Consider the following 25,777-nt stretch of genomic DNA (forward strand, 5'->3'; position numbering starts at 1 on the left):
GGCCATACAGCTCAGGTCCTCTACTCTAGGGCTGGTACTCTATCCACTGCACCACCTAGCTGGCCCTAAATTGGTATTCTGAAAGTATAGATTTGTACAAATGACTCTCCTGCTCCAGAAGTTTCAGCAGCTCTCTATTACCTCTAGGACAAAATACAAATTCCTCTGCTTGGCATTTAAAACCTCTCACAATCTAACTCCACCCTTTCATTCTGGCCCAATTTCATATTACTCCTCCACAAGCATGCTATGTTCCAGCCAAAATAGCCAGTTGTTCTTCCCATAGATGCATTCTATTTTCTGCTTCTGTGTCTTTTCTTTTTTAAAAATTCTATTTGTTTTATCCTGAATTTAAGAAATAAAACAAACATTTCTATAACATAGAATAGAAAAAAGATGATTGTATATCTTATTAGTCCTTTTAAATATATAATAAAGCTATTTAGTACCTTTCCTTTTTCTCATTTCCTTCCCTTCCCCCTACCCCCTAGAGATGGCTACCATATAGAAACAAATATGAATATATATGTATATATATATATATACATGTAAATGTAAGGTGTACTTTTCTATTTGTCAGTACTTTCTGTGAATTGAATTGGGATCCTAAGATTCAGAGCTGGAAGGGTCTAGTCTCAGCTTTCCTGCCCAGAGAAGTTAAAGAGGCAGCATAAGAATCCAAATCCAGTGCTATTTCTACTATAGAATTTGTGTCAGAAGACCTGGGTTCTGGTCACTCATCTATCCATTTAAAAGACATTTATCAAGTTCAGAATATTTTATTAGGCAATGGAGGGAAGACAAAGAGAGAATTTAAAAATGACATCTCCTTTTATCTTTTTTTAACTGATTTTTATTGTTGTGGTTGTTGAGATGTTTCAGTCATGCCCATCTTCTTTTGTGAACTCATTGAGGTTTTCTTGGCAAAGATCCTGCAGTGATTTGCCATTTCCTTCTCTAACTCATTTTACAGTTAAGAAACTGAAGTAAAAGTTAATTGAATAGCCCAGGGTCACATAGCTAGGAATTTTCTGAGGCCACATTTGAACTCACAAAGATGAATCTTCCTGACTCCAACTATCCCCATGAGTATATATAATACTGAATAGAATACGATAAATGTCTAAATTTCAGATCCGTAACTAACTCATTATGGTACTAGCATCCAAAGTGGAGACTAAAGCTCTCTGGTGATACAGGTTCTGACCTCAAGGGAGCTGTGGCCTGAATTCAACAGTAATGTGATTAATTAATCTGAGAGTAGAAAATAGGACATATACTGTCCTAAGGGCAATAGGGGTTTGTTTCCAACATATGCATAGGAAACTTCATTCCCCTTCACTCCCTTACTCTGCCTCATCTCTCACTTTTTGGGGAACTTTTCAAGTTCTCAAACTTTTCCCTTCTTATTCAAGTATGGGTCCATAGAATTTGCAGACATTGATTGAAAAAGCTAGCTGCTTAGATGTTACTGGAAAAAATCACTTTTCCTTGTCCCTCACTCTCTCTTCCTCAAAATACTTTCCTCCTGCTCTTTAGATTACTTCATGACTGCCAACAAGAACCTTTGGAAGGATGCAAGGAAGAAGGCTCTGTTCTATGGAGCAATAAGACCCCTGTTATTTCCAAGACAGAAAAAACAGCACAGATGAACAGGCATGGATGGATTATTACCTGCATCCCAGAACTTGTTACATCTTTCTCCCCAAATTTATTCCTCTACCAACCAACTGCCTCTGTTACTTTTAAAAGCATCAGTGTCATCCTAATCACCCAGATTTACAATCCAAATGTTATAGTCAATCTCAGCCCTACCTCCTCAACATTTCTCCCATCTTGTCCTCTTTACTCACACACCATGACTCTAATTGGGGGGTTTTAATCACCTCTTGCACTATTGTACCTGCCTTTAATTTATTGCCCTGCCTCATGCCTCTTCCTCCTCCAATACAGCCTCTACCACAGAGATGCCAAAGGAATCTTCTTAAAGCAGGGGTTGAATTACATCACTTTCCAGAGAGAGAGGCTTTCTATTGACTATAGGATAAAATATATTTTGTTTTTACTTCCCACTTTTAAATTTCTATTTATTATCTGTGTGTTCTTTCATAACGTGACTAATATGCTAACATTTTTGCATGACTGAACATGTATAACCTCTATCAAATTGCTTACTGTCTAAAGGAGGAAGAGAGAAAGAAAATTTGAAACTCAAAAATTTTAAGAAATTAAATGTTAAAAATATCCTTAAATGTAACTGGGAAATAATATATTATATGTAATTATAATATTAATGCTATTATAATATATCATTTATAATATAACAAAATATTATTAAAATAATATATGTTTTATAATGTATAAAACTATTAATATAGATATGCATATATGTCATTTATAAATAAATAAACTTGGGGCTATATGTCCAACAAAATTTTATTGAAGGGGTACATGATTTAAAATATTCAGAGACTACCACACTATGTGACTAGTTACTTAATTTACTGAAAGGTATTATAGCTAAACTCAGGCATGGGTTTAAGTTCTGGTTTTGATATTTGAATCATAAATGTGCAAGGACATTACATGACACCCCCCCAAATCCAGTCTCTTAAACAAATGCAAGATTCATTGTTGCAATATTCATCTAGCCTCTGCTTGAATACTTCCCCATGATGGAGAATGACTCTAAAATTAACTTCTCTGAACCTCAGTTTTCTCATCTATATAATGGGGATAATATATTGGCACTATCTAGCTCACTGAATTGTGAGGAAATTGCTTTGTAAATCATGGCCTCAGTTTGTTCATCCATAAATTGATTAGATTTAAGCATATGATGCCAAAGGTCCCTTCTAGCTGGATAATTCATGCATTTATTTTGCTCCATAGAGAACAGCAAACATATCCCAAGGAAATCTCATCAAAAAAGGCAAGCTACCTTCCTTTTACCATCTGAGATATTTCAGTATGCCTAGTAGTCAATGCCTAGATCTAAATAATGTCTAGTAACCCTACAGTTTGGGGACAAGGTCAAAAAAATGACTCCTTTTGAAATTGAAGTTAATAATAGTGCATATAAATAGATGGGATGAGCCACCTGTGGAAATCTCCCATCCTAAGAAATGGTTTCACATGATTATGGTATTATAGGATTTAGAGCTGGAAGGAACCTTATAGGTCAAATCCAAACTTCTCATTTTACAGAGAAGGGAAATAAGGTCTAGTGGGCTGAAGCAACTGGGCTAGTCTGACACAGAGTTAGTAAGCAGGGGAGCTTAGACTTGAACACAGAACTTCTGATTCCATCTCTATAACATCCTTTCCTCTATGTTGCCACATCTGTGGCTTCTGAGAAAATGAGACCTCTTCCAAAATACTGAATCTTAGTTATTGCCTATAATAATAAATACTAGTTATAAGATCTGAAATTTACTCCCTTCCATTAATTTTGAATATATTTTTACATGCCTACACACACACACACACACACACACACACCACCTGTCTCCCATACACCACTCTCTGCTTTTAGAAGAGTTATCTCCTCGAGGGCAGGGACTCTCTGTTTTGCCTTTCTGTCATTGGAGCTTAGCCTATTACATGGTGCTGAATTCACAGGAGGTGTTTAATAAATGCTTGATGAATAGGAAAAGTGTATGTCTAAGTATTATTCATACTTATATGCCTTAAAGACATCCATTGTGTGCCTTACTATGTAAATAAATTGTCTTTATTGACTGTCTAAAATGTGGATTCTATTTATTCTTCTATATACATGGACTAGGAAAAGAATTTAAAATGGGCCGAGTGCCTAAAATCCTTCCCCCTGCAACTTCCCAGATAATCCTGCAAAATATAAGATTAATTTAAATTAACAAGATCTGCTTTTATAGTGCAAATGACCCTTAACAGAGAAGTTTTCTTAACACCTTGGTGTGAATTACTATAATAAGCTAAACTTTTTATAGACTAGCTGAGAAGTACAAGAGGGTGAGCGGTGAGATTAAGGAATTTTGATTGGGGTAGGGAAGAAGGAAATTTAGGTGAAACAGATAGACCTGGACAGCCTGTCATAGACATAGCATGAAGATACTAGGAGTTCAGGGATCAGATGAGAGGAAACAGATGACAAAACAAAATATTTTTAAATCAAATTTTGTCTACTTCGCGTTTTTTTTTTTTCCTGCAGAAGCCTGACAGAATCACTCCTTTAGTCTGCTGATGTCACAGTTAAGGTAAAAGGACTACTTTGTTAGGCTGTAAAACTCAGTTCCCCACAATTCAAATGTCCTTTAAGAAATCTAGTCCACTCTCAGCCAGATTCACAATTTGATGTTGTTGTTGTTGTCTATTCCTTTCAGTTATATCTGACTCTTTTTTTGGGGGGGGTTCTTGCCAAAGATATTGGGGTAGTTTGCCTTTTTCTTCTCCAGTTCATTTTACAGATGAGCATAACACAGTGTCAGAGACTTGATTTGAATTCAGGTTTTCTATATTCCAGGACTAGGACTTTATCTAGCTACCCTCATGATCAAATCTCCATTCATCCCCTAGTTGGGACTCCCATACCACAGAAAAAGAGGTAAGAGAACAAGGAAGAGAAAGAGGAGATGGAAGAGCTACATAGATATGCCCACCAAATTTTACATCCTGGCTCCTTTTATTCAATTGGTGTCATAGTGTGATATGCGATTTTTGGAAGTCCCAACTTGGGAGGATAAAAGATTGGGGATAGATCCTAGGCAATGTCTACAATATAGGATCCAGATGAGAGAAGTTAGAAATGCTGAAAGAAGGATTAAGAGAATTAAAGTGACTGTGGATAGAGCATGGGCCTTAGAATCAACTTTGGGCAGGTTATTTACATTTTTCTAGCTTCACTATCTTCATTCATAAAATGGGAAAAATAACAGCATCTACTTCATAAGGCTGTTGTAAAGTACTTTGCAAAGTTTTAAGTGACAGATAAATGTCAACTATTATTATGATTGAATAATAATTATAATTTGTATAGACTTTAAAGGTTTGAGAAGTATCATTTGATCATTGCAACAAATGATCCTTTGAAGTTGATGCTAGAGGTGTTATCATTCTTATTTTATAGATGAGAAAATTGAAACTCAGAGAGGTTAGGTGATTGGTCCAAAGTCACAAAGCAAATTAGTATCTGCAATGGGATTTAGACTGTTATACTCTCCTTGGCAATCTCATTCACCACTATAGTAATGTTTTACAATAGTATTTCATTTTTCCCCAATTATATATCAAGAAAATTTCAAATTCTAATTTTTTCTCCCTCCCTTCCTCTCTCCCTTGTTCTCTTCTGAAAACGGTAGGTAGTTTGATACAGTTTATACATGTGCTATCATGTGAAATATATTTCCATATTAGTCTAAGTTGTGGAAAAAACAAAAAAAATAAGAATAAAATAATTGAAAAAATATGCTTTGATCTTCATTCAGAATCCATTGGTTCTTTATTTGGAAGTGGATGTCATTTTCTTTCATGAGTCTTTTGTACTTGTTTTGGATTATTGTTTTTCTGAGAAGAGCTGAGTCATTAATAGTTGATCATCGCACACTGTTGCTGATACTGTGTATATAGTTTTCCTGGTTCTGCTCATTTCACTTTGCATCAACTCTTACAAGTTTTTTCAGGTTTTTCTGAATTCTCCCTGTTGATCATTTCTTATTGAATAATAGTGTTCTATTATATTCATATACACAACTGGTTCAGTCATTCTCCAATTGATGGTATTCCTTCAATATCCAATATTTTGCCACCAAGACCAGAGCTGCTATTAAATACACTACCATAATTTCACCAAGATTATGATGAAAATGAGCTCCAAAAGTAGATCTCTAGCTCTGACCTCTTATATGCTCCATACTCCTATCTCTCATTTGCTGCAGGGTAGATTTTTCTGAATTGCCCAACACAGAGCAAAATATCCCCCCATATCTTTCCAAACAAACAAAAAAGAATGAATTCCTACTTTCGAATTTGCTTTTTAAGTTCATTAGTACCATCATTTATCCAGACTCTCACATTAAAATTTGGGGGTTCCTCTTTAATTGTATTTTTGTTGATTCCATTTCCATAGAATTTCTCCTCTCCACCTCTTTCTCTTAATTCCTACTATCATTATCCTGTACTTTGTTGCTGCTGTTGTTCATGTCTGACTTTTCATGACCTCTTGGGACCACAGCGCACAAGGCCCTTCTATTCTCTACTATCTCCTAAAGTCTTTCCAAGTTCATGCTTGTTGTTTCCCACAAATTATCCATTCATCTCATGTTCAGTCATTCCTTTTTCCTTTTTCCTTCAATTTTTCACAATATCAGTGTCTTTTCTAATAGTCCAGTCTTCTCATTATGTGGTGAAAATATTTAAGCTTCAGCTTTAGCATTTGATTTTCTAGTGAGCAGCCTGAACTAATTTCTTTTAAGTACTGACTGCTTTGACTTCTTTATTGTCAAGTCTTCTCCAGCACCACAATTCAAAAGTGTTGGTTCTGTGGCATTCAGTTTTCTTTTTTTTTCTTAATTTAAATTTATTTTTATTAAAGATATTATTTGAGTTTTACATTTTCCCCCAGTCTTGCTTCCCTCCCCCCTCCCCCCCACAGAAAGCACTCTGTCAGTCTTTACTTTGTTTCCATGTTGTACCTTGATCCAAATTGGGTGTGATGAGAGAGAAATCATATCCTTAAAGAGAAGAGAAGTCTAAGAGGTAACAAGATCAGACAATAAGCTATTTGTTTTTTTCTAAATTAAAGGGAATAGTCCTTGCACTTTATTCAAACTCCACAGCTCCTTATCTGGATACAGATGGCACTGTCCTTTGCAGACAGCCCAAAATTGTTTCCGATTGTTGCACTGATGGAATGAGTGAGTCCTTCAAGGTTGAACATCACTCCCATGTTGCTGTTAGGGTGTACAGTGTTTTTCTGTTCTGTTCATCTCACTCAGCATCAGTTCATGCAAATCCCTCCAGGTTTCCCTGAATTCACAACCCTCCTGGTTTCTAATAGAACAATAGTGTTCCATGACATACATATACCACAGTTTGTTAAGCCATTCCCCAATTGAAGGACATTTACTGGATTTCCAATTCTTTGCCACCACAAACAGGGCTGCTATAAATATTTTTGTACAAGTAATGTTTTTACCCTTTTTCCTCATCTCTTCAGGGTATAGACCCAGTAGTGGTATTGCTGGGTCAAAGGGTATGCACATTTTTGTTGCCTTTTGGGAATAGTTCCAAATAGCTCTCCAGAAGGGTTGGATGAGTTCATAGCTTCACCAACAGTGTAATAGTGTCCCAGATTTCCCACATCCCTTCCAACAATGATCATTATCCTTCCTGGTCATACTGGCCAATCTGAGAGGTGTGAGGTGGTATCTCAGAGAAGCTTTAATTTGCATTTCTCTAATAATTAATGATTTAGAGCATTTTTTTCATATGGCTATGGATTACTTTGATCTCCTCATCTGTAAATTGCCTTTGCATATCCTTTGACCATTTGTCAATTGGGGAATGGCTTTTTGTTTTAAAAATATGACTCTGTTCTCTGTATATTTTAGAAATGAGTCCTTTGTCAGAATCATTAGTTGTAAAGATTGTTTCCCAATTTACTACATTTCTTTTGATCTTGATTACATTGGTTTTATCTGTGCAAAAGCTTTTTAATTTAATGTAATCGAAAATATCTAATTGGTTTTTGGTGATGTTCTCCAATTCCTCCTTAGTCATAAACTGTTCCTCTTTCCATAGATCTGACAGGTAGACTAGTCCTTGATCTTCTAATTTGCTTATAGTATTGTTTTTTATGTCTATGTCCTGTAACCATTTGGATCTTATCTTGGTAAAGGGTGTGAGGTGTTGGTCTAATCTAAGTTTCTTCCATACTAACTTCCAATTTTCCCAGCAATTTTTATCAAAGAGGGAGTTTTTACCCCAATGGCCAGACTCTTTGGGTTTATCAAACAGCAGATTACTATAATCATCTCCTGCTTTTACACCTAGTCTATTCCACTGGTCCACCACTCTATTTCTTAGCCAATACCAAACAGTTTTGATGACTGATGCTTTATAATATAATTTTAGATCAGGTAGGGCTAAGCCACCTTCTTTTGCACTTTTTTTCATTAAGCTCCTGGCAATTCTTGACTTTTTATTTCTCCATATGAATTTATTTACAATTTTTTCTAACCCGTTAAAGTAATTTTTTGGGATTTTGATTGGTAGGGCACTAAACATTTCAGTTTTGGTAGAATTGTCATTTTTATTATATTAGCTCTACCTATCCATGAGCAGTTGATATTTGCCCAGTTATTTAAATCTAATTTAATTTGTGTGAGAAGTGTTTTTTAATTGTTTTCAAAAAGATTCTGAGTCTGTCTTGGCAAATAGACTCTCAAATATTTCATATTGTCTGAGGTTACTTTGAATGGGATTTCTCTTTCTAGCTCTTCCTGCTGTTTCTTGCTAGACATATATAGAAAAGTTGACGATTTATGAGGGTTTATTTTATAACCTGCAACTTTGCTAAAATTGCTAATTGTTTCCAGTAGTTTTTTAGATGATTTCTTGGGATTCTCTAGGTAGACCATGATGTCATCTGCAAAGAGTGAGAGTTTTGTCTCTTCTTTCCCAATTCTAATTCGTTTAATTTCTTTTTCTTCTCTAATTGCTGATGCTAACATTTCTAATACAATATTGAATAGTAGTGGTGATAATGGGCACCCTTGTTTCACCCCTGATCTTATTGGGAATGGCTCTAGCCTATCCCCATTGAATATAATGTTTGTTGATGATTTCAGATAGATACTGCTAATTATTTTAAGGAACAGTCCATTTATTCCTACACTCTCTAGTGTTTTTAATAGGAATGGATGCTGTATTTTGTCAAAAGCTTTTTCAGCATCTATTGATATGATCATATGATTTCTGATAGCTTAGTTGTTGATATAATTGAGTATACTAACAGTTTTCCTAATATTGAACCAATCCTGCATTCCTGGAATAAATCCTACTTGATCATAATGTATTATCCTAGTGATGACTTGTTGTAATCTTTTTGCTAAGATTTTATTTAGGATTTTTGCATCTATATTCATCAGGGAGATAGGTCTATGATTTTCTTTCTCTGTTTTAACTCTTCCTGGTTTAGGTAACAGTACCATATTGGTTTCATAGAAAGAGTTAGGCAGAGTTCCATCTTTCCGTATTTTTCCAAAGAGTTTATATAGGATTGGAACCAATTGTTCCTTAAATGTTTGGTAGAATCCATCAGGCCCTGGAGATTTTTTTTTAGGGAGTTCAGTAATGGCTTGTTGAATTTCTTTTTCTGAGATAGGGTTGTTTAGGTATTTAATCTCTTCTTCATTTAACCTGGGCAACTTATATTTTTGTAAATATTCATCCATTTCACTTAGATTATCAAATTTATTGGCATAGAGTTGGGCAAAATAATTTCGAATTATTAGTTTAATTTCCTCCTCATTGGTGGTGAGTTCACCTTTTTCATTTATGATACTAGCAATTTGGTTTTCTTCTTTCTTCTTTTTTAATCAAATTGACCAGAGGTTTATCAGTTTCAGGTTTTTTCATAATACCAACTTTTGGCTTTATTTAATTCAATAGTTTTTTTGCTTTCAATTTTATTAATTTCTCCTTTAATTTTTAGAATTTCTAGTTTGGTACTTAATTGGGGAATTTTGATTTGTTCTTTCTCTCATTTTTTTAGTTGCACGTTTAGTTCATTGATTTCCTCTTTCTCCAATTTATTCATATAAGCATTTAGAGCTATAATATATCCCCTGAGAGTTGCTTTGAATGAATCCCATAGGTTTTTGGCATGTATTATTATCATTATCTAGGATAAAATGGTTAATTCTTTCTATAATTTGTTTTTTGGTCCACTCATTTTTTAAGATGAGGTTATTCAGTTTCCAATTTGCTCTGGGTCTATATCTCCTTGGCCCAGTATTGCATATGACTTTTATTGCGTTGTGATCTGAGAAAGATGTATTCACTATTTTTGCCTTTCTGCAGCTGATCATTAGGTTTTTGTGTCCTAGTACATGCTCAATTTTTATATAAGTTCCATGTATTGCAGAGAAAAAGGTATATTCCTTTCTATCCCCATTCGGTTTCCTCCATAAATCTACCATATCTAATTTTTCTAACAATCTATTTACCTCCCTAATTTCTTTCTTGTTTGTTTTATGATACGATTTATCTAGATCTGATAGTGGGAGGTTGAGGTCTCCCACTAGTAGAGTTTTTTCTGTCTATGTCTTCCTGTAATTCTTTCAGCTTCTCCTCTAAGGAATTGGGTGCTGTCCCACTGGGTGCATATATATTCAATATTGAAATGACTTTATTGTCTATGGTACCTTTAGGAGGATAAAGTTTCCTTCCTTATCTCTTTTAACGCTATCTATTTTGCTGCTGCCTTGTCTGAGATAAGGATTGCTACCCCTGCTTTTTTACTTCAGCTGAAGCAAAATATATTTTGCTCCAACCTTTTACACCTTTACTCTATATGTATCTCTCTACTTCAAATGAGTTTCTTGTAAGCAGCATATTGTTGGATTCTGGTTTTTAATCCACTCTGCTATTTGCTTCTGTTTTAAGGGAGAGTTCATCCCATTCACATTCAAGGTTATGATTACTAATTCTTTATTGCCCTCCATGCTATCTTCCCTCTGTTTGTATTTTTCCCTCTTCCCCCCTTTTATCCATATTCCCCAGTCTTTTGTTTCTGAAAACTAACTCCTTCAGTGTGTTTTCCCTCCTATATCACACCGTCCCCTTTCTTTCCCCTTTCCCTTTTTCCCTTCCCTTCCTTTTGTTATTTCCCCTTATTACCCCCACTCCCCTTCCCTTTCTCCACCCCCCCTCCCCTTTTCCCCTTTCAATACTTGAAAGGTTAGATGTTTTATAAGTTAACTGAGTATGTGTAGGTTGACTTTAAGCCAAGTCTGATGAGAAGAAGATTCAGGTGTTTCTCCTCTGCTCCATTCTTCCCCACTATTACCATAGGTTTTTTGTACCTGTTAATGTAATGAGATTTACCCCATTCAGTCCCTTCCCTCCTCCTGTCTCTTTCTTGTCCCCCTTTTTAGGGCGGGTAGTGTTTTTTTTTTAGATCATTCTATCTAAGCCATAGAAAATTCTGAGTGTCTGTCCCTCCTAGTTCTGTATATTCTATCGAATAGAGTCAAAATTCCTGAGAGTTATTAGAGTCTTTCTCCCAAGTGGGGTTAAAGCCAGTTACATCCCATTAGATAGTAGTCTCATGGATAGGTCATGAATGTCCATCATTTTTGGCTTGCTGTATTCTCTCTGTTAGAGTTACATTTCTCAAGGTTTATGAGAATCTTGTTTTTTTTTACCCCCATGCTGGGATATAGCCAGTTTCAGCTTACTGGATTGCATTTTCTTCTTTTACTGCCCCCCCCTTTTTTTTACCTTTTCATGTGTCTCTTGAACCTCCTTGTTTGATGTCCAAATTTTCTGTTTAGCTCTGGTCTTTTCATCAGAAAGTTTTGGAATTCTTCCATTTCGTTAAATGACCATCTTTTTCCCCTGGTAGAGAAGGCTCAGCTTTGCAGGAAAGTAGATTCTTGGCTGCATTCCAAGCTCTCGTGCTCTTCAAAATATCTTGTTCCAGGCCCTTCGATCCCTTAAAGTTGATGCAGCCAGGTCCTGCATGATCCTTACTGTGGCTCCTTGATATTTAAATTGTTTCTTTCTGGCTGCTTGCAGGATTTTCTCTTTATCTGATAGTTCTGCAGTTTGGCCACAACATTCCTTGGTATTTTCATTTTAGGATCTTTTTCTGGTGGGGATCGATGTACTCTTTCAATAACTACTTTGCCCTCCAATTCCATGATATCAGGGTAGTTTTCCATCAGTAGATCCTGTAATATTAAGTCCAGGCTTTTTTTCTCTTTGATGTTTTCAGGAAGTCCTATAATTTTCAGGTTGCCCCTCCTCGATCTATTCTCAAGGTTAGTGGTTTTGTTGATGAGGTATTTTACATTTGCTTCTATTTTTTTCTATTTTTTGATTTTGTTTAACTGACTCTTGCTGTCTCGTGGAGTCATTAGTTTCTGTAGACTCCATTATTTTTTGGGGGGAGGAGTTTTCTTCAATAACCTTTTGCAACTTCTTTTCCAATTGGTCAATTCTACTTTTGAAAGAGCTTTCCATTTGACCAATTGAGGTTTTGAGAGAATTAATTTCTTTTTGCATTTGCTCATTTGAGGATCTGAGAGAATTATTCTCATTTTGTAATTGTTCAATTGATGATCTGAGAGATTTATTCTCCTTTTGTGTTTGTCCAATTGTACTTTCTAAGGTTTTGTTTTCTTGTTGCAAGGTATTGTCTCTCCCAAATTTTTAAGCTCCTTCCTTATTTCTTCAAGGAAGTCTTTCTGTGCTGGAGATCAGATTGTATTCTCCTCAGAGGTTCCAGGTCTCTCTGAGTTGTTGGGGTCTTTCCCTTCCAGGAATTTTTCTGTGGATCCACCTTTCCACTGACCTTTCTTCATTATGCTAAGACCTTGAGTTGGGGGGGGCTGGTTCACCTGGGCTTGGGATCGCTAAAGGCTTTACTGAGTGCAGTTTCTCTGGCTGGCCATTAGGAGGTGCTGGTTGCCCTCTCTGGAGTGTCTGTGACCTTGGTTGAGAGGCCTTCTCCCTTTGCCTGAATGGAGGAGTTGGAACTATTGAATTCTTTTGCCTTCAATCAATGGTGGGCTTTACCCTGGCCTGAGGTCATTCCTCAGCTGGGCTGGTTCTCCTGCTCACATACCTGGGCCTGAGGCAGAAGTAGTTTGCATTTGTTTGAGAAGAGGCCTCTGTGCAATGGATGCGTGCCCTCAGACTTTCTCAGACCCGAGGAGCCTAGGGATGGTGTCTGCAGTTCTCCTGCACCAGAGCTCTCCCCCCAGCCTGGTCCCCGAGGTCCAGGGGGACAGCACCATCACCAGAGCCTCTGCTTCCCTTTTGTCCAGCCCCAACGCTGATCCAGCAGGTCCAGCTCTTGGGGTTCCAATTCAGCTGTTAATCTGGCTGATCCTCTCTCTGAGCCCAGACTCAACCACCCAAATTCAGCCAAAGCTGCTGCGGGAGACAAATTCTGAGGTAGAGCTTCTTTCTCCTAGCTTTTCTTTCTGGGTTTTGTGGGTCAGATTTCTTTTAAGAGATTTGTTTCATGTAATAGATGGGGAAGAGATCAGGAGACTTTAGAACTGTGCTTGTCTTCTCTCCGCCATCTTGGCTGGAAGTCCCCTCATTCAGTTTTCTTAATAGTCCAACTCTTAGTCATACATTACCACTGGAAAAACCAATTCTTTGACTATATCGACCTTTGTCAGGAAGGTGATGGCTCTGCTCCTCAATACCTCAGCATCTTGGCAATAGCTTCTTTTTTTCCTTTTTTGAAAGGTAATGGAGTTAAGTGGCTTGACCAAGGCCACACAGCTAGGTAATCATTAAGTGTCTGAATCCACATTTGAACTCAGGTTCTCCTGACTCCAGGGCCAATGCTCTATCCACTGCACCACCTAGCTGCCCTGGTAATAGCTTCTTTATAAATCGTTTTTGACTTCATTCTTTCCCTACATTGATCCATCCTCCATCTTATTGCCAGAGAATTCTTTCTTTACCAATTTAGTCATGTCATGCTGCTGCTAAAAATCTTCTTATATTGCTTATTCTTTGTGGTATAAGCTAAACTCTCCCTCATCTGAATTGTTTTCAAGAACTTTCACAAGAGCCTAACTTTATAATTTCATCTCATTTTACTCATTTACCACCACATATCTAGTCAAACTACATTTCTTTCTTATCTTTGAATCTACCTTGTGTTTCTGATTATATTACTATGCTCATCCTTTTCCTTATGCCCAAAATATCTTTCTTACCTCTTTTTACATGCTTTATTTCCTCCCACTCTGTTAAAAAAAATATTCAAATATCACCCTCTCCATGAAGCCTTCTCTGATACCTCATGCTTGTAACAATCATTTTTCTCAAAACTCAGGGAACACCTTTTGGGAAGACAACTCTCTAATTTATTTATAGTCAATACTAATTATATAATCTTTATATATACATAAGCAATATGCTATATACTTATAATCAACAATTATTATATGTCTACACATAAGCAACACATATTGATTATATAAATCTTTGTGATTTACTTTCCTACTAGATGTATCTAGACCAGGACTATCCAACTTTACTTTTAAAAGTTTTTATTAAAACAATAGACAATATATTTTGATTTGCCATTTTAGTGAGAGCTCTGGGGTAGCTCAGCTTCATTTACTAAAGCATTTAGTAAACCCACAGGGGACTGCCTGCGGGTCACTGCATTTTGGACAGTCCTAATATAGACTATGCTCTTTGAAGGTAGAGAGCATGTTTTATCCAAATATCACATAATCCTCTCACCAAGACCAATGCTCTCTCTCTGATTGCAAATAACATTTAACAAATATCCATTGAATGGATACCTGAAAACCACTTATTTTCCAACAAGTCATTGTCATATTTATAATTCATTCTTCAGGATGTAAAATCAGGAAAATCTGCATTTGACTCCTGCCTCAGACACTTTCTAATGATGTGACTTCAGACATGTCCCTTTACCTCTCTAGACCTCATTTTTTTCATCTGTCAAATAAGATCCCTTCTCCCTTTCAATCTATGATCCTATGACCCATTGATGAAGCTAATTTTTACTAAGGCCAGATAGCCAAGAGGTCCAAGATAGTTGTATTAAAGTGGTTTTCAGGGGAGGAGAAAGGGACACAAGATGAGAAATAGAATTATGATATCTCATACTTTCATAATTGGAAGGAATAATTTCATCCAGTTCACTCATTTTATATCTCACAACAGTCATATGAGATAAAGCAACATGTCAACAACAAAGTCCTATACAGATGCTTTGTCTAAACCTCCCTTTTTATTTAAACTTTATATTTCCTTCAGCTACTCATACAATGTTCTAAATACACTCATGATTTAATAAATGTTTGTTCAACTGTCAAATTGAATGACAGATCCAGAGTTTAATTGACTTAATCAAGGTCACATGGCTAGTTAGAAGCAGGATCAAATATATAGTCTGAGTCTTTGGCTCTTCCTATCACACATTGCTACAAAAAATTAAGTCAGATCAAAACATATGTCTCAATTCCAAAAGAAAAAAAAGCATGTAAATTGAAGGGCCATAGATTCTATAGCAGACCTTTTTTTTCTTTTCTGAGAGACAAATATGTCCTAAACATTAAAGCTCAGGTTAGGTCCCTTCTAAGAAAGTAGTACCCTGGAATTAAAAATGAGAAATCATGTCTGCATTTGATTATTTTACCAAGAGTTCTGTGTTCTCATCAGTGCCCTGAGTATAAGCTGTCCATGCCTGACTAGTCTGAAGGATATATTCATGAATCTCCAGAGAGGGCCCACTAAACAGGGGACTTTCTTCTAACAGTACTTGGATACCACAATCACCACAGATTCCATACAAATCCTGCTCCCATGCTTTATTATGGTATGGAGGATTTCTCAAACACTGGGATAAAATCTCTGGCAGGTTTTAATTATGATCCCATGTAAGCTCAGTGGAGAGCTAATGAGGGGAGGCTAAATATGGAAAAATATATCAATAGAATACTGATCCCTAGATCTTCTCTGCTACCCTATGTTGACAATGGACTCCAGAACTGGATAGAGTAATTTAGTATTAAGTGGTTCTCCTTTTCACCCCAGGTTTTGAGTCCTTTATATAGGATTATTTGTAGTATGGATCAAGGGTGGTTGGTAGTCCAAGTTAAAGTCCCTGTGAGATTTCCTTTCAAGTAGAACAAGACCTGGGTTATTCAGGACTAACTCCCACATTTGTGACTAGGACAGGTGGTTGAGTGGATAGAGGACCTGGTTTGGAGTCAGGAAGACCCATCTTCCTAGGTTCAAATTTGACCTCAGATACTTACTAGCTATGCAACCCTAGGCTAGTCACTTAACCCTGTTTGCTTTAGTTTTTCATCTGGAAAATGAATTGGAGGAGGAGGTGGCAAACCATTCCAGTATCTTTGCTAAGAAAATCCCAGAATAGGGTCACAAAGAGTTGGTCATGACTGATATGATACAACAATAGATCTATGTATTTCCCAGGGCTGCCTCTGAATTGGAACTTGGAGGGAATGAGGAGTATTCTTTTGTGAAATGTTCAACTCCATAGTTTTCAGTGGTTCATTAGATAATTGTGTATATGAATAAACTAATTCTTACTAGCAGTTAGCTGATGAAGCTAGTGCTAGAGTACAGATTCAGAATAATCCTGAGTAGTCAAGGAGGAAACAAATTCAGTTAGTCCGCAAGGAGGCAGGACTAGTAGGCAGAGTAATATCTTTTCGTTTTTTTAAAAATTAAAATTCTGAATATTTATAGGGTCACTTGAAAGCCACAGAAAAATGATCCAATCATAGAACTCTAGAACTGGAAGGGGTCTTGGACTGTTAACCTCTCTGGGATTCAGTTTCCTCATCTCTAAAATGAAGGGGTTGGATTAGATGGACTTTATAATCCATTCTAAGTTTAAATCCATGATCCTATAACCTTAGAAATAATCTAATCTAACCCTCTCATTTTGTTGATGAGGAAACTAGGACTCAGAAAGATTAAACTACTAACCCATGATATTACTGTGTTGTCATTACTTCCATTCATCAGCTTCTCTAAACATGGACAGATAAGTCAAATGTAAGACAAGGACTAGAAAAAGCCTGCAATTTCTTCTGAATGTAAATTATAACCTCAGTTGATTTGTACAAACTGTACCCTTTCAGAAAGAGCTGAGAAGACTAGTTCTTAAGTCAGAGAACAAGCATTGGAAACCAAATAACATATCAGTGTTAATCACAGCGAGTCTAAGGTCGTTTTTAATGAACATTTAAAACCGCTAAGCAAAAATCAATGTAAAGAGAAAGTAAGGTTAGCTGAAGAGAATGGGTACAAAGGTACAGAGAGGGAGAAGCCCAAGAAGGCAGATTAAGAGGGAGATGGGATCATAGTGGCCTTCTTAACTTGTCCAAATCGCTCTGTGTCTGTTGCTTTCTCTCTCTCTTTCTCTTTCTGTCTCTCACTTTCTGTCATTGTTCTTTCTTCATCTCTGTATCTGTTTCTGCCTCTCTGTGTCTCTGTCTCTGTCTCTGTATCTCACCCCTCCCTTCGATGAGGAAATTGAGATCCAGAAAAGGAAACAACTTCTCCAAGATTGACATAGGCAAGTGTATGTCAGAGAGTTGAAATTTGAATTCAAGTCCTCAAATTCCATTTTTGTGCTCTCTCTATTTACCTCAAGGAGAAAGAGAAGAGGGATGGTAAAAGAAAGAGAACACCTTCTTAAATCAAACCAGAATCAAATGAACAGAAAAGAAAATATGAACATTTGATCCTTTACATTAGACATATAAAGAAGTGACTACTAACCGGAAGTCCTGCAGACATTTCTGAAATAGAGGCTGGGGGGTCCCATAGTATCCATTAAACTTCATGACACACTCCCATTACTTTTTTCCTTCAGCTTTGTTCCACAGGCCACATGATACACATTTGGTGACCAGTTGACAAGGAGAAAAGGGCGACTGGGTTGGGGATAGAATCAAGCGAAAGTTTTCTGTTCACCAAACCCTTATGTTCTGATCTCTGGTTTCTTTATCTTGTAGCTTTGGTCTATGAACTTGGGCCAAGTCCAGTTTATTCCTTGTCTACTCTGATGTCTGTCTGTCCTTCTGCTGTTTCATTTCCTGCATGTGCCCTCGATGCTCCCTGGTACCAGAAAAGTAAAATAAAGCACACAGAACCATTGCCTAATGTAAAACAAGCCCTCTAACCTTTGCCCATCAAGCCTCTGTGCTCTGCCAGCTGAAGCACAGCCCAGGGCTATGCTGGTCTCTCCCAGGAGGTGCCTCCCTGTCAGCCAGGGCTAGCACAGGGAGATGAAATTCTAGAAATGAACACTGACCCCAATCTTGGGATGGGAGGCTCCAGTGCTGAAAGAGTTTTGAGAGGGCATCTAATGCAACCCCCTCCTTCTATAAATGAGGAAAATGATTTTGGAGGTATAAAGAGACTACCATACTGTTCTGTCAAAGTGATCAAGCCATTTCATATCTAATGGGTTAATTTGTGTATTCTAAGCATCAGAGTTTTTTTGGGGGGGTGGTACTTACATCCCTGACCTTATTGTATGTATTCAACAATATTTTATTCTTATGGTGCTACAGTATGGATAGCTATGGAACCACTAGTATTTTTTGCATATTGAGCTTTAATAAGCTTTAATTGGTCTTAGCTACTTGATATACAGAACCAGTAAGAATTCTGGCAATTTACATTTGACCTCTTAGACAGCATTTTTGTCCCTCATGCCTGGAATACTCCCCCTCTTCATCTCAGCTCTTGGAATTCCTAACTTCCTCAGAGGCTTTGGATAACAGGCCCCTCCTTCCTGAGGCCTTTTGTGATTTCACCAATGGTCCCCATAAACTTATGAAGTCCTTTTGTCTATATTTTGTACTTGTTCATAGAATGTGCATTTATCCCCCAGTACAGAGGTGCTTAAGCCCTTGTGTGTTATGGACCCTTTGCCAATTTGGTGAAACTAATGGCTTGGGGCAGCTAGGTGGTGTAGTGGATAAAGCACCGGCCTTGGAATCAGGAGTACCTGAGTTCAAATCTGGTCTCAGACACTTAATAATTACCTAGCTGTGTGGCCTTGGGCAAGCCACATAATCCCTTGCAAAAAGCCTTGCAAAAAACCTAAAAAAAAAAAAGAAAAGAAAAAAAAGAAACTAATGGTTCCCTTTCCTAGAACAATGTTTGTTGCCTATATTCATAATTGAAACAGATGTTAAATTTTGGTTAGAGGTTAATGAAAATAAAGATGTGCATTTTTCCCCATCTAAGTTCATGGATCCTCTTAAAATCTATCCACAGACTGTGAAGTGTCTACCGACCTAGGTTTGAGGACTTGTCCACAGAAGAATGTAAGCTCTTGAAGGTAGAGCCTATTTTTTTGTCTATGTATTCCCAATGTTTAACACAGTACCTGTCCCATAATGATAAATGCTTGCTTATTGATCATCTAATTAATGTGTCTTTAATTTGTTACAAGTGAATTAGTCTCAAAAATAAAAGCAAAAAAGCATCTCAAGTCAACACATTGAAAAAGTAATTACTTTTTGGTCCTCAATATTTTGTCTCATACTTACAAATTCAATTCTCATGGTACCAGGAAAGTCACTTCTTTACATTTTACATGGTAGAGAGTCTGATCTAAAGGCAAGGGCAATGAACTTGGAATGAGGAAACCTGGGTTTTAGCCCTGCTCTCTAGAAAGCTCCCTAAATATTCTTAGGCAAACCTGGAGGGTCATGAGCTAAATAATTTCCAAGGTCTCTCTAGCCCTGATATTCCATGGTTCTATATTTGCCATTAAGTTTGGATTGCATAGTTGTTATATGGATTTGTTGACAGCAATAGATAGCTTCTTGGATCTGTGACTGTAGCCCACTGTCAGTGTGGGGCTTTTAGTAAGGCTTTTCTAGCTTATTTGTGGGCTACTCAACACACTTTTCAAAATGAGACATTTTATGGCTATATATACATATGCTTACAAACTAATTAGGGAATCTAAAAGGTGAATTCCTTTAAATAATCAACCAAACAAGAAGCATTCATGAAGTGCCCATTATGTGCAGATACTAGGTTAAATGCTAGGGATATAAAGAAAAATAAAAATTAGATTTACTCTGCTCTCAGAAAGTTTATGTTTTAATGGGAGAGACATTTCATCTATGTTTGCACATACATGTATACATATTTGACATGTATGTGTAAATATTATGCTATAATATATACATATATAAATGTAGATTGCAAATATATGCAAGGTAGTTTTGCAGGATGGGAATTAGCAATAAGTAGATCAGGAAATGCCTCATGTAGAAGGCGCCCTTAAGTGGATCTTGGGGGGAAAAAACACTGATTCTAAGAGAAGGTATAACTGGTTACTTTATTGAATTCATTCAACTATTTTCAAAATAATTTGTTAGTTGACTAAGATTAAAGTTTTGTTTTGTCCTTCAAACCAGTTTGTTAATGTTGACACAACCTGTGCCCAATGGCCAAAAGGCAGCCTAACTTTGCTCTTTGACAACTTCATAGCTTCATTCAAAGTGGGGTTTCCTGCAACCTCAGAGTAGTTCTTCAGTCGACTTTGTTTGCCACTGACTGATTTTAATTCTCTATACAGCTACAGATTCAGTTGATCTTTTGTAATTATGTTCATGATGGTGATCAGTTTTGGAATAAGAGTAAGCCCCATGAGGGCAGGGCTTCCTCAAAATTCAGTATTTCCTTAGGGTCTAGCCCAGTTCTCCACACTCAATAAGTATTTCAAACTGTTTGCAGATACGAATTAAATGTCCAGCACGGTAAGGCTGAGAATCTCTTCAGGTTACTATTTGGAGGAGATCCAGAACTTTAGTACTTTTGATACAGTTCGGCCCTCAGTGTTAAATTTAGCTTTGCATATAGTTGATGCTAGCAGAGTTAAATAGAAATAGTTTTCTTTTCTTTGGAAGCAGTTGCTTCTGTGCTGGGTCTATATAAGAGCTCCAGGTGACCTATATTAATATTTGGCTTTCTAACGATTTCAATTAATAACACATCTCTCTCACTAGGCAAAGGCATGATAGCATGAGTACTTATGGTTGGGAAGTAAGCTACTAAGATACAAGAAAATATGCCTGGATAGTGTTCTTCTCCTTTCATTATCCTTATGTCTGTCATTCAGTACAGTAGGATCATGACCTATTTTAAAAGGAGAGGAGAGGTTGAAGGGTGATGGGTAGTGGAATGGGGAAAAGGGCCTGAGAGAGACTCTTTTAAAGCACTACTGCAGGTCCATTCCAGACAGATCCAGAATCTTGGGCATTCTCCACACCCCTCTGGGAATCAGGATTCAAGAACTCCATGGAAATGGGCCCTGCAACAAATGTGGGGGTCCTCTAGTTGCTTTAGAGGAAAGAAGTGTCTCTCACACTAAGAGACTGAGCAATCAAGCTCCTGAGGGTGAGAAAAAGGCACCCTGGCTCACTATCATCACTGGGAGAAATTTCTTCCACCAATATTTAATGATCTTTCCTCCCAGAAGGGAAAAGAAAAAAAAAAGTACTTACAACATACTTCTTTTAAATTCAATCTGTATCATTAACATTTTCTACATTGCTTTCTTAGGGCTAGACAATCAGCAAACAAATAAATTGAGCCTTGACTTGTAGCACTTGGAGACTTCTAAGGTGTTAACTACTCACACAGAAAATTTAACAATAGGCTCTCTCAGATCTGTCTCCAGCACACACACAGGTAAGGGATGACTTCTTTCTACCCTTCTAATTAGATGCAGAGAAAGCAAGTGCACCTGAATCTTTGTCCATCTGTTGACTCATTAACCCCCTCAGGGAACATACCTTTCTTCCCTCAAGAGGATTAGCAATCTTATAAAAACATAGGGATCATGCTCAGTAGTTATCACACCAGCTGTGTGACTTCATTGGTAGGAGTGGTTACTCTACTCTCAGACTTTCCAAGATTTGCTCTCTGATTAGATGAGAATATTTAGTTTAGTTTGATTAGAAACAGATCAGTCACAGAAAGCAAGATCTGAAATTCAAGTTATTTTAGAACTTGAATGCTATTTAATTTTGGGCAATATTTACAATCATCTTGGGTAGTAAAAAATGAAAAATAAGAAGAATGAAGAAACACCATGTGAATATTTACATGAACTATTCAGAATGAAATAAGTGGAATCAACAGAATGATATACATAATAATTTCATCAATATAAGTGAAAAGATCACTAAGTAGAAGCTAATCCTAGGGATATGATTCTCAGATACATAATACACAGATAATGTTACTACATGTAAGATATATTATATAATACAAACATATATGTATGCATAGTCTCTCCTCTGAGCTTTACTTGTGTAATACTATCTACCAGGCATTTCAGGTTGAATATCTTGGATACATTTTAAATGCAATATGTCAAAAATTGTGGTTAAATTTATTTTCAAACCAAATAATAGAAGAAAGCAGTGGAATATAGCTGCTTGGAAAAAATATAGGTCCCACAGAGGTGGGAAACTTTGATTTAGGACAAAAAAAATCTTAGAAGCCATTAAGTCCAGTCATTCTCCAACCCCTTCATTTTTATTGACAAAGAAACAGGCAGAGAAAAGTTAAAGGTATACTTAGGGCACATAGCTAGTAGATATCCTAGGGAGGAGTTGAACTTAGTCTATCATCCTATCCACTAAACCATGCTACTTCTGAATTTTTTGGTTTTTAGGGAACTCTATATGCCAAACCACACACTTCAAAGACAGTGTTAATACAAATATCAGGCCGTAATTGAGGATGGATTCAACTGTAGGGTCCTCATTAATACATTACCAAGGAAGCCTGATTGCATATCTAGGCTAGAAGTTCCTCTGTGGTATAGTGTTGGGAAAACCATTTATCTAATCATAGCTTAGATGTAGGGCATAGCATCTACTATGCTTTACTATAATTTAAATGGAAAGGCAAAAGAAGCACCTCAGAGTTCATAAGCAGCTCCTGAGGAAATATCCTCTGTGTTCAGAAAAGAAATAGATGGGCTCATTTTAAAAATGAGAACCTGGAGGACAAGAGACCACTGAGGCAATAATCTTGGGGTCATCTATATGGGCCAGGTCCAGGGTTTTCTGACCATATGCAATTTTTCAAGAAAAGTCTGTTCTATTGACAGCAGCTTAGTCTAAAGAAGTAAACCAAGGAAACAAAAGACTGTAAATGTTGTAATTCCTCTTCACAGTTTTATTTTGAAGATTGTTATAAGAATTTTTACTCATTGTATTCAAGAGGAAATATCAGAAGAAAAATTTTAAAAATTAAATAAAATGAGGCAGTTCAATACATGAAAAAGAAACCTGCTTAGGAGTTAAAGGACTAGGGTTTGAATCCCAGTATTGCTGCTTATGGGAAAGTTATCTGACTTAGTCCTTGATTCCTCAACAATAAAATATGGGAATTGGTTCAGAAGGACCAAGATTCCTTTCATCTATAAATCCATCATTTCTTTGGCCTGTAACATTGGATAATATAAAAAAATCAACCATTCCTTCAAATGGAAGGCAAAAGTATTTTAGTATAAAAATTCGTCATACAAATGTCAGTTAGTCAGCCAACAAGCCTTTATCACTTACTATAGTAAGTGATATATGATATATGATATATGACAAAGTCTACATTAATCATGGGATATAAAGAAAGGCAAAGATATGATCCTAGGTGTTTACATTCAATGGGAGGATGTATATAATATATGCAAATAACTATAATGATCTGTATATGTAGAAGATATGGAAAATAATGGGGGTGAGAAGGACAGCACAGCATGAAGCAGGAAGACTTATCTTGATGAGTTTAAATTCCAGTCTTGGACACTTACTAGCTGTGTAACCCTGGGCAAGTGACTTAACCCCAATTTGCCTTAGTTCTTCCTCTGTAAAATGGGAACATGCTGGAGAAGGAAATGGCAAACCACTCCAGTGTCTTTATCAAGTAGGTCTCATGGACAAAGTCCTTAGGGTCATGAAGAATTGGACTCAAGTGAAAACTAATCTTAGGTGGAAAGCACCAGGGGAGGAGGAAAGTTTCTTTTAGCAGGTGGGTTTTGAGCTAAATCTTGAAGCAAGCTATGGAAGTAAGGAGCAGAGGTAAGGAGGGAAACCATTCCAGGAATGGTGAATAGAAGAAGATCATGTGCAAGAAACTATAAGCAGATTGGTTTAGTGAACCATAGAGTGTACAGAAAGGAATAAAGTGAAGGTCTGCAGAGGTGGAAAATGGTTAGGTTGTATGAAGTTTAAATGCCAAACAGAAGAATTTATATTTGATCCTAGAGTCAATAGAAAGTCACCAGAATTTACTGAGCAGAAATGAAAGTAACATTGAGTAGAAAGGGTTGGAATGAAGAGATACTTGAAGTGGGAATGCAAACAACTAGGAGACTGTAATAGTCCCGATAGATAAGAGATGATGAGGACCTGAATGAAGATGGTTGGTGGGTGTAGAAGTGTGGAGAAGAAGATGCATACAAGAGAAAATGTAAAGGTTAAAAATGACAAGATTTGATAGTAGATTAGCTGTGTGGGGGAGTAAGAGTGAGGAATTTAGGTGATGGGGGAATAGTGTCCTTAAAATGTAATAGGAAAATTGGGAAATGGGGAGAATTTTGGGGGGAAGGTATTGAGTTCTGCTGTGGACTTGATGAGTCTGAGTTCTCTTAAGGACATTTTGAGAGGTTTTTAAAGTAGCTGGTGCTGTGAGACTGTAGCTCAGGAGAGAGTATTCTTGTAGAAATAATTCTGTGATTTCATTGATATAGGGGACAACTCCCAGATAAGGAAAATCTTACTACTAATGTAAGCCAGCAACTTTGCAATTTGTGGTCTTGGAGTAACCTAATGTACTAAGAGGTTAAGTAACTTGTCATCAGTGGCATTCTAACCCATATTTCCCTAGCTTCAAGAACAGCATTCTTTTCAGTATACAACACAGGACTCTTAACAGTGATGGTATTAGAAGTCAGTGTTTAAGGTGAACACACAAGAAACACATATTATACATAAATGAAGTAGGCTTTTAAAACATTAGTTTAATCATATACCACACACACACACACACACACACACACGCACACACACACACACACACACACACACACACACACAAACACTTTATAGGCAGAGAGACTGGAGTTAGGGTCAAGAGAAGGATATAATGGGTACAAGACATAAAAAAAACCTCATAAGCCACACTATTTTAGGCAACTGGATTGGAACTTAGACTGTGAATAAGAGTAACCTCTGTGGTCTAACCAACTATATTCCCAAACTAGATTTAGATTAGCTCTAGAATAATCCTGATCCCAGTTTTTGATATAACTTTAGGACACAACCTGTCCCAAGGGTACCCCTATGGGAAATCATTTTATTTTTATAGACCCTAAGAGCAGAGATTTAATTTAATGGCCATTTAATTATATAAAAAATTATTATTTGTGAAATCCTTTCCTTTGGTAAGACTTCCCACTTAATTGGCTTGTTGCTTTTACAGAAACTTCAGAAGAAGCTCAGCACTCATTCTGTGGGAGAGGGGAAAAAATGATGTGTTAAGAAAATTATGGTTCTTTATTTTTGCTGGGGTCTTTTGTAGAAATTATGGAAATATAGCTTTTGGTTATAGTCACTGTATTTAGAGTATCATCATTTACCAAACCTCATACAGTTACAAAAGTGAACCTAAATCATTTCACCATCCTATCCCTCTGTCAAGGATAGAATAAAGAAGGATGAAAGGGAAGGAAAACTTTCTCTGGTAGGAAGCCTTGGGAGTGGGGAATAGTACAGGAGGAGGATATTGGAAGAATTTTTCCATCTGCTTTCTTCAAGTACAACAATCTCCTTTCTGACAAGTCTACTTCTCCCCAGGCCACTATTCCACTTCTCTCTTCCCCATCATTAGCAATGGGCAAAACTCAGGTATATTAAAACAAAAGGCAAAAGGTAATTGAAAGTTTATAACCTTAACCAAACTGAATATTCAGACAACAAAAATTAAA

At 36.8% G+C, this 25,777-nt stretch overlaps 1 protein-coding gene across 5 annotated transcripts in view; it reads right to left on the reverse strand.

Annotated features, from left to right (window-relative positions):
• GHR (growth hormone receptor) overlaps positions 1-25,777 on the reverse strand; it is a 265,472-nt gene that overhangs the window by 168,273 nt on the left and 71,422 nt on the right. The window contains exon 1 of one of the 5 annotated variants that reach the window (XM_074207498.1): positions 17,527-21,915. The exons of the other annotated variants lie outside the window; for them this stretch is intronic. Coding sequence (XP_074063599.1) covers positions 17,527-17,544 — 18 coding nt within the window. The 5' untranslated portion in view covers positions 17,545-21,915. Of the gene's footprint in view, positions 1-17,526; positions 21,916-25,777 lie in introns of those variants that run through there. 5 annotated transcript variants of the gene reach the window in all.

The sequence above is a fragment of the Macrotis lagotis genome, chromosome X, assembly GCF_037893015.1.
Source record: "Macrotis lagotis isolate mMagLag1 chromosome X, bilby.v1.9.chrom.fasta, whole genome shotgun sequence".
NCBI lineage: Eukaryota > Metazoa > Chordata > Mammalia > Peramelemorphia > Peramelidae > Macrotis > Macrotis lagotis.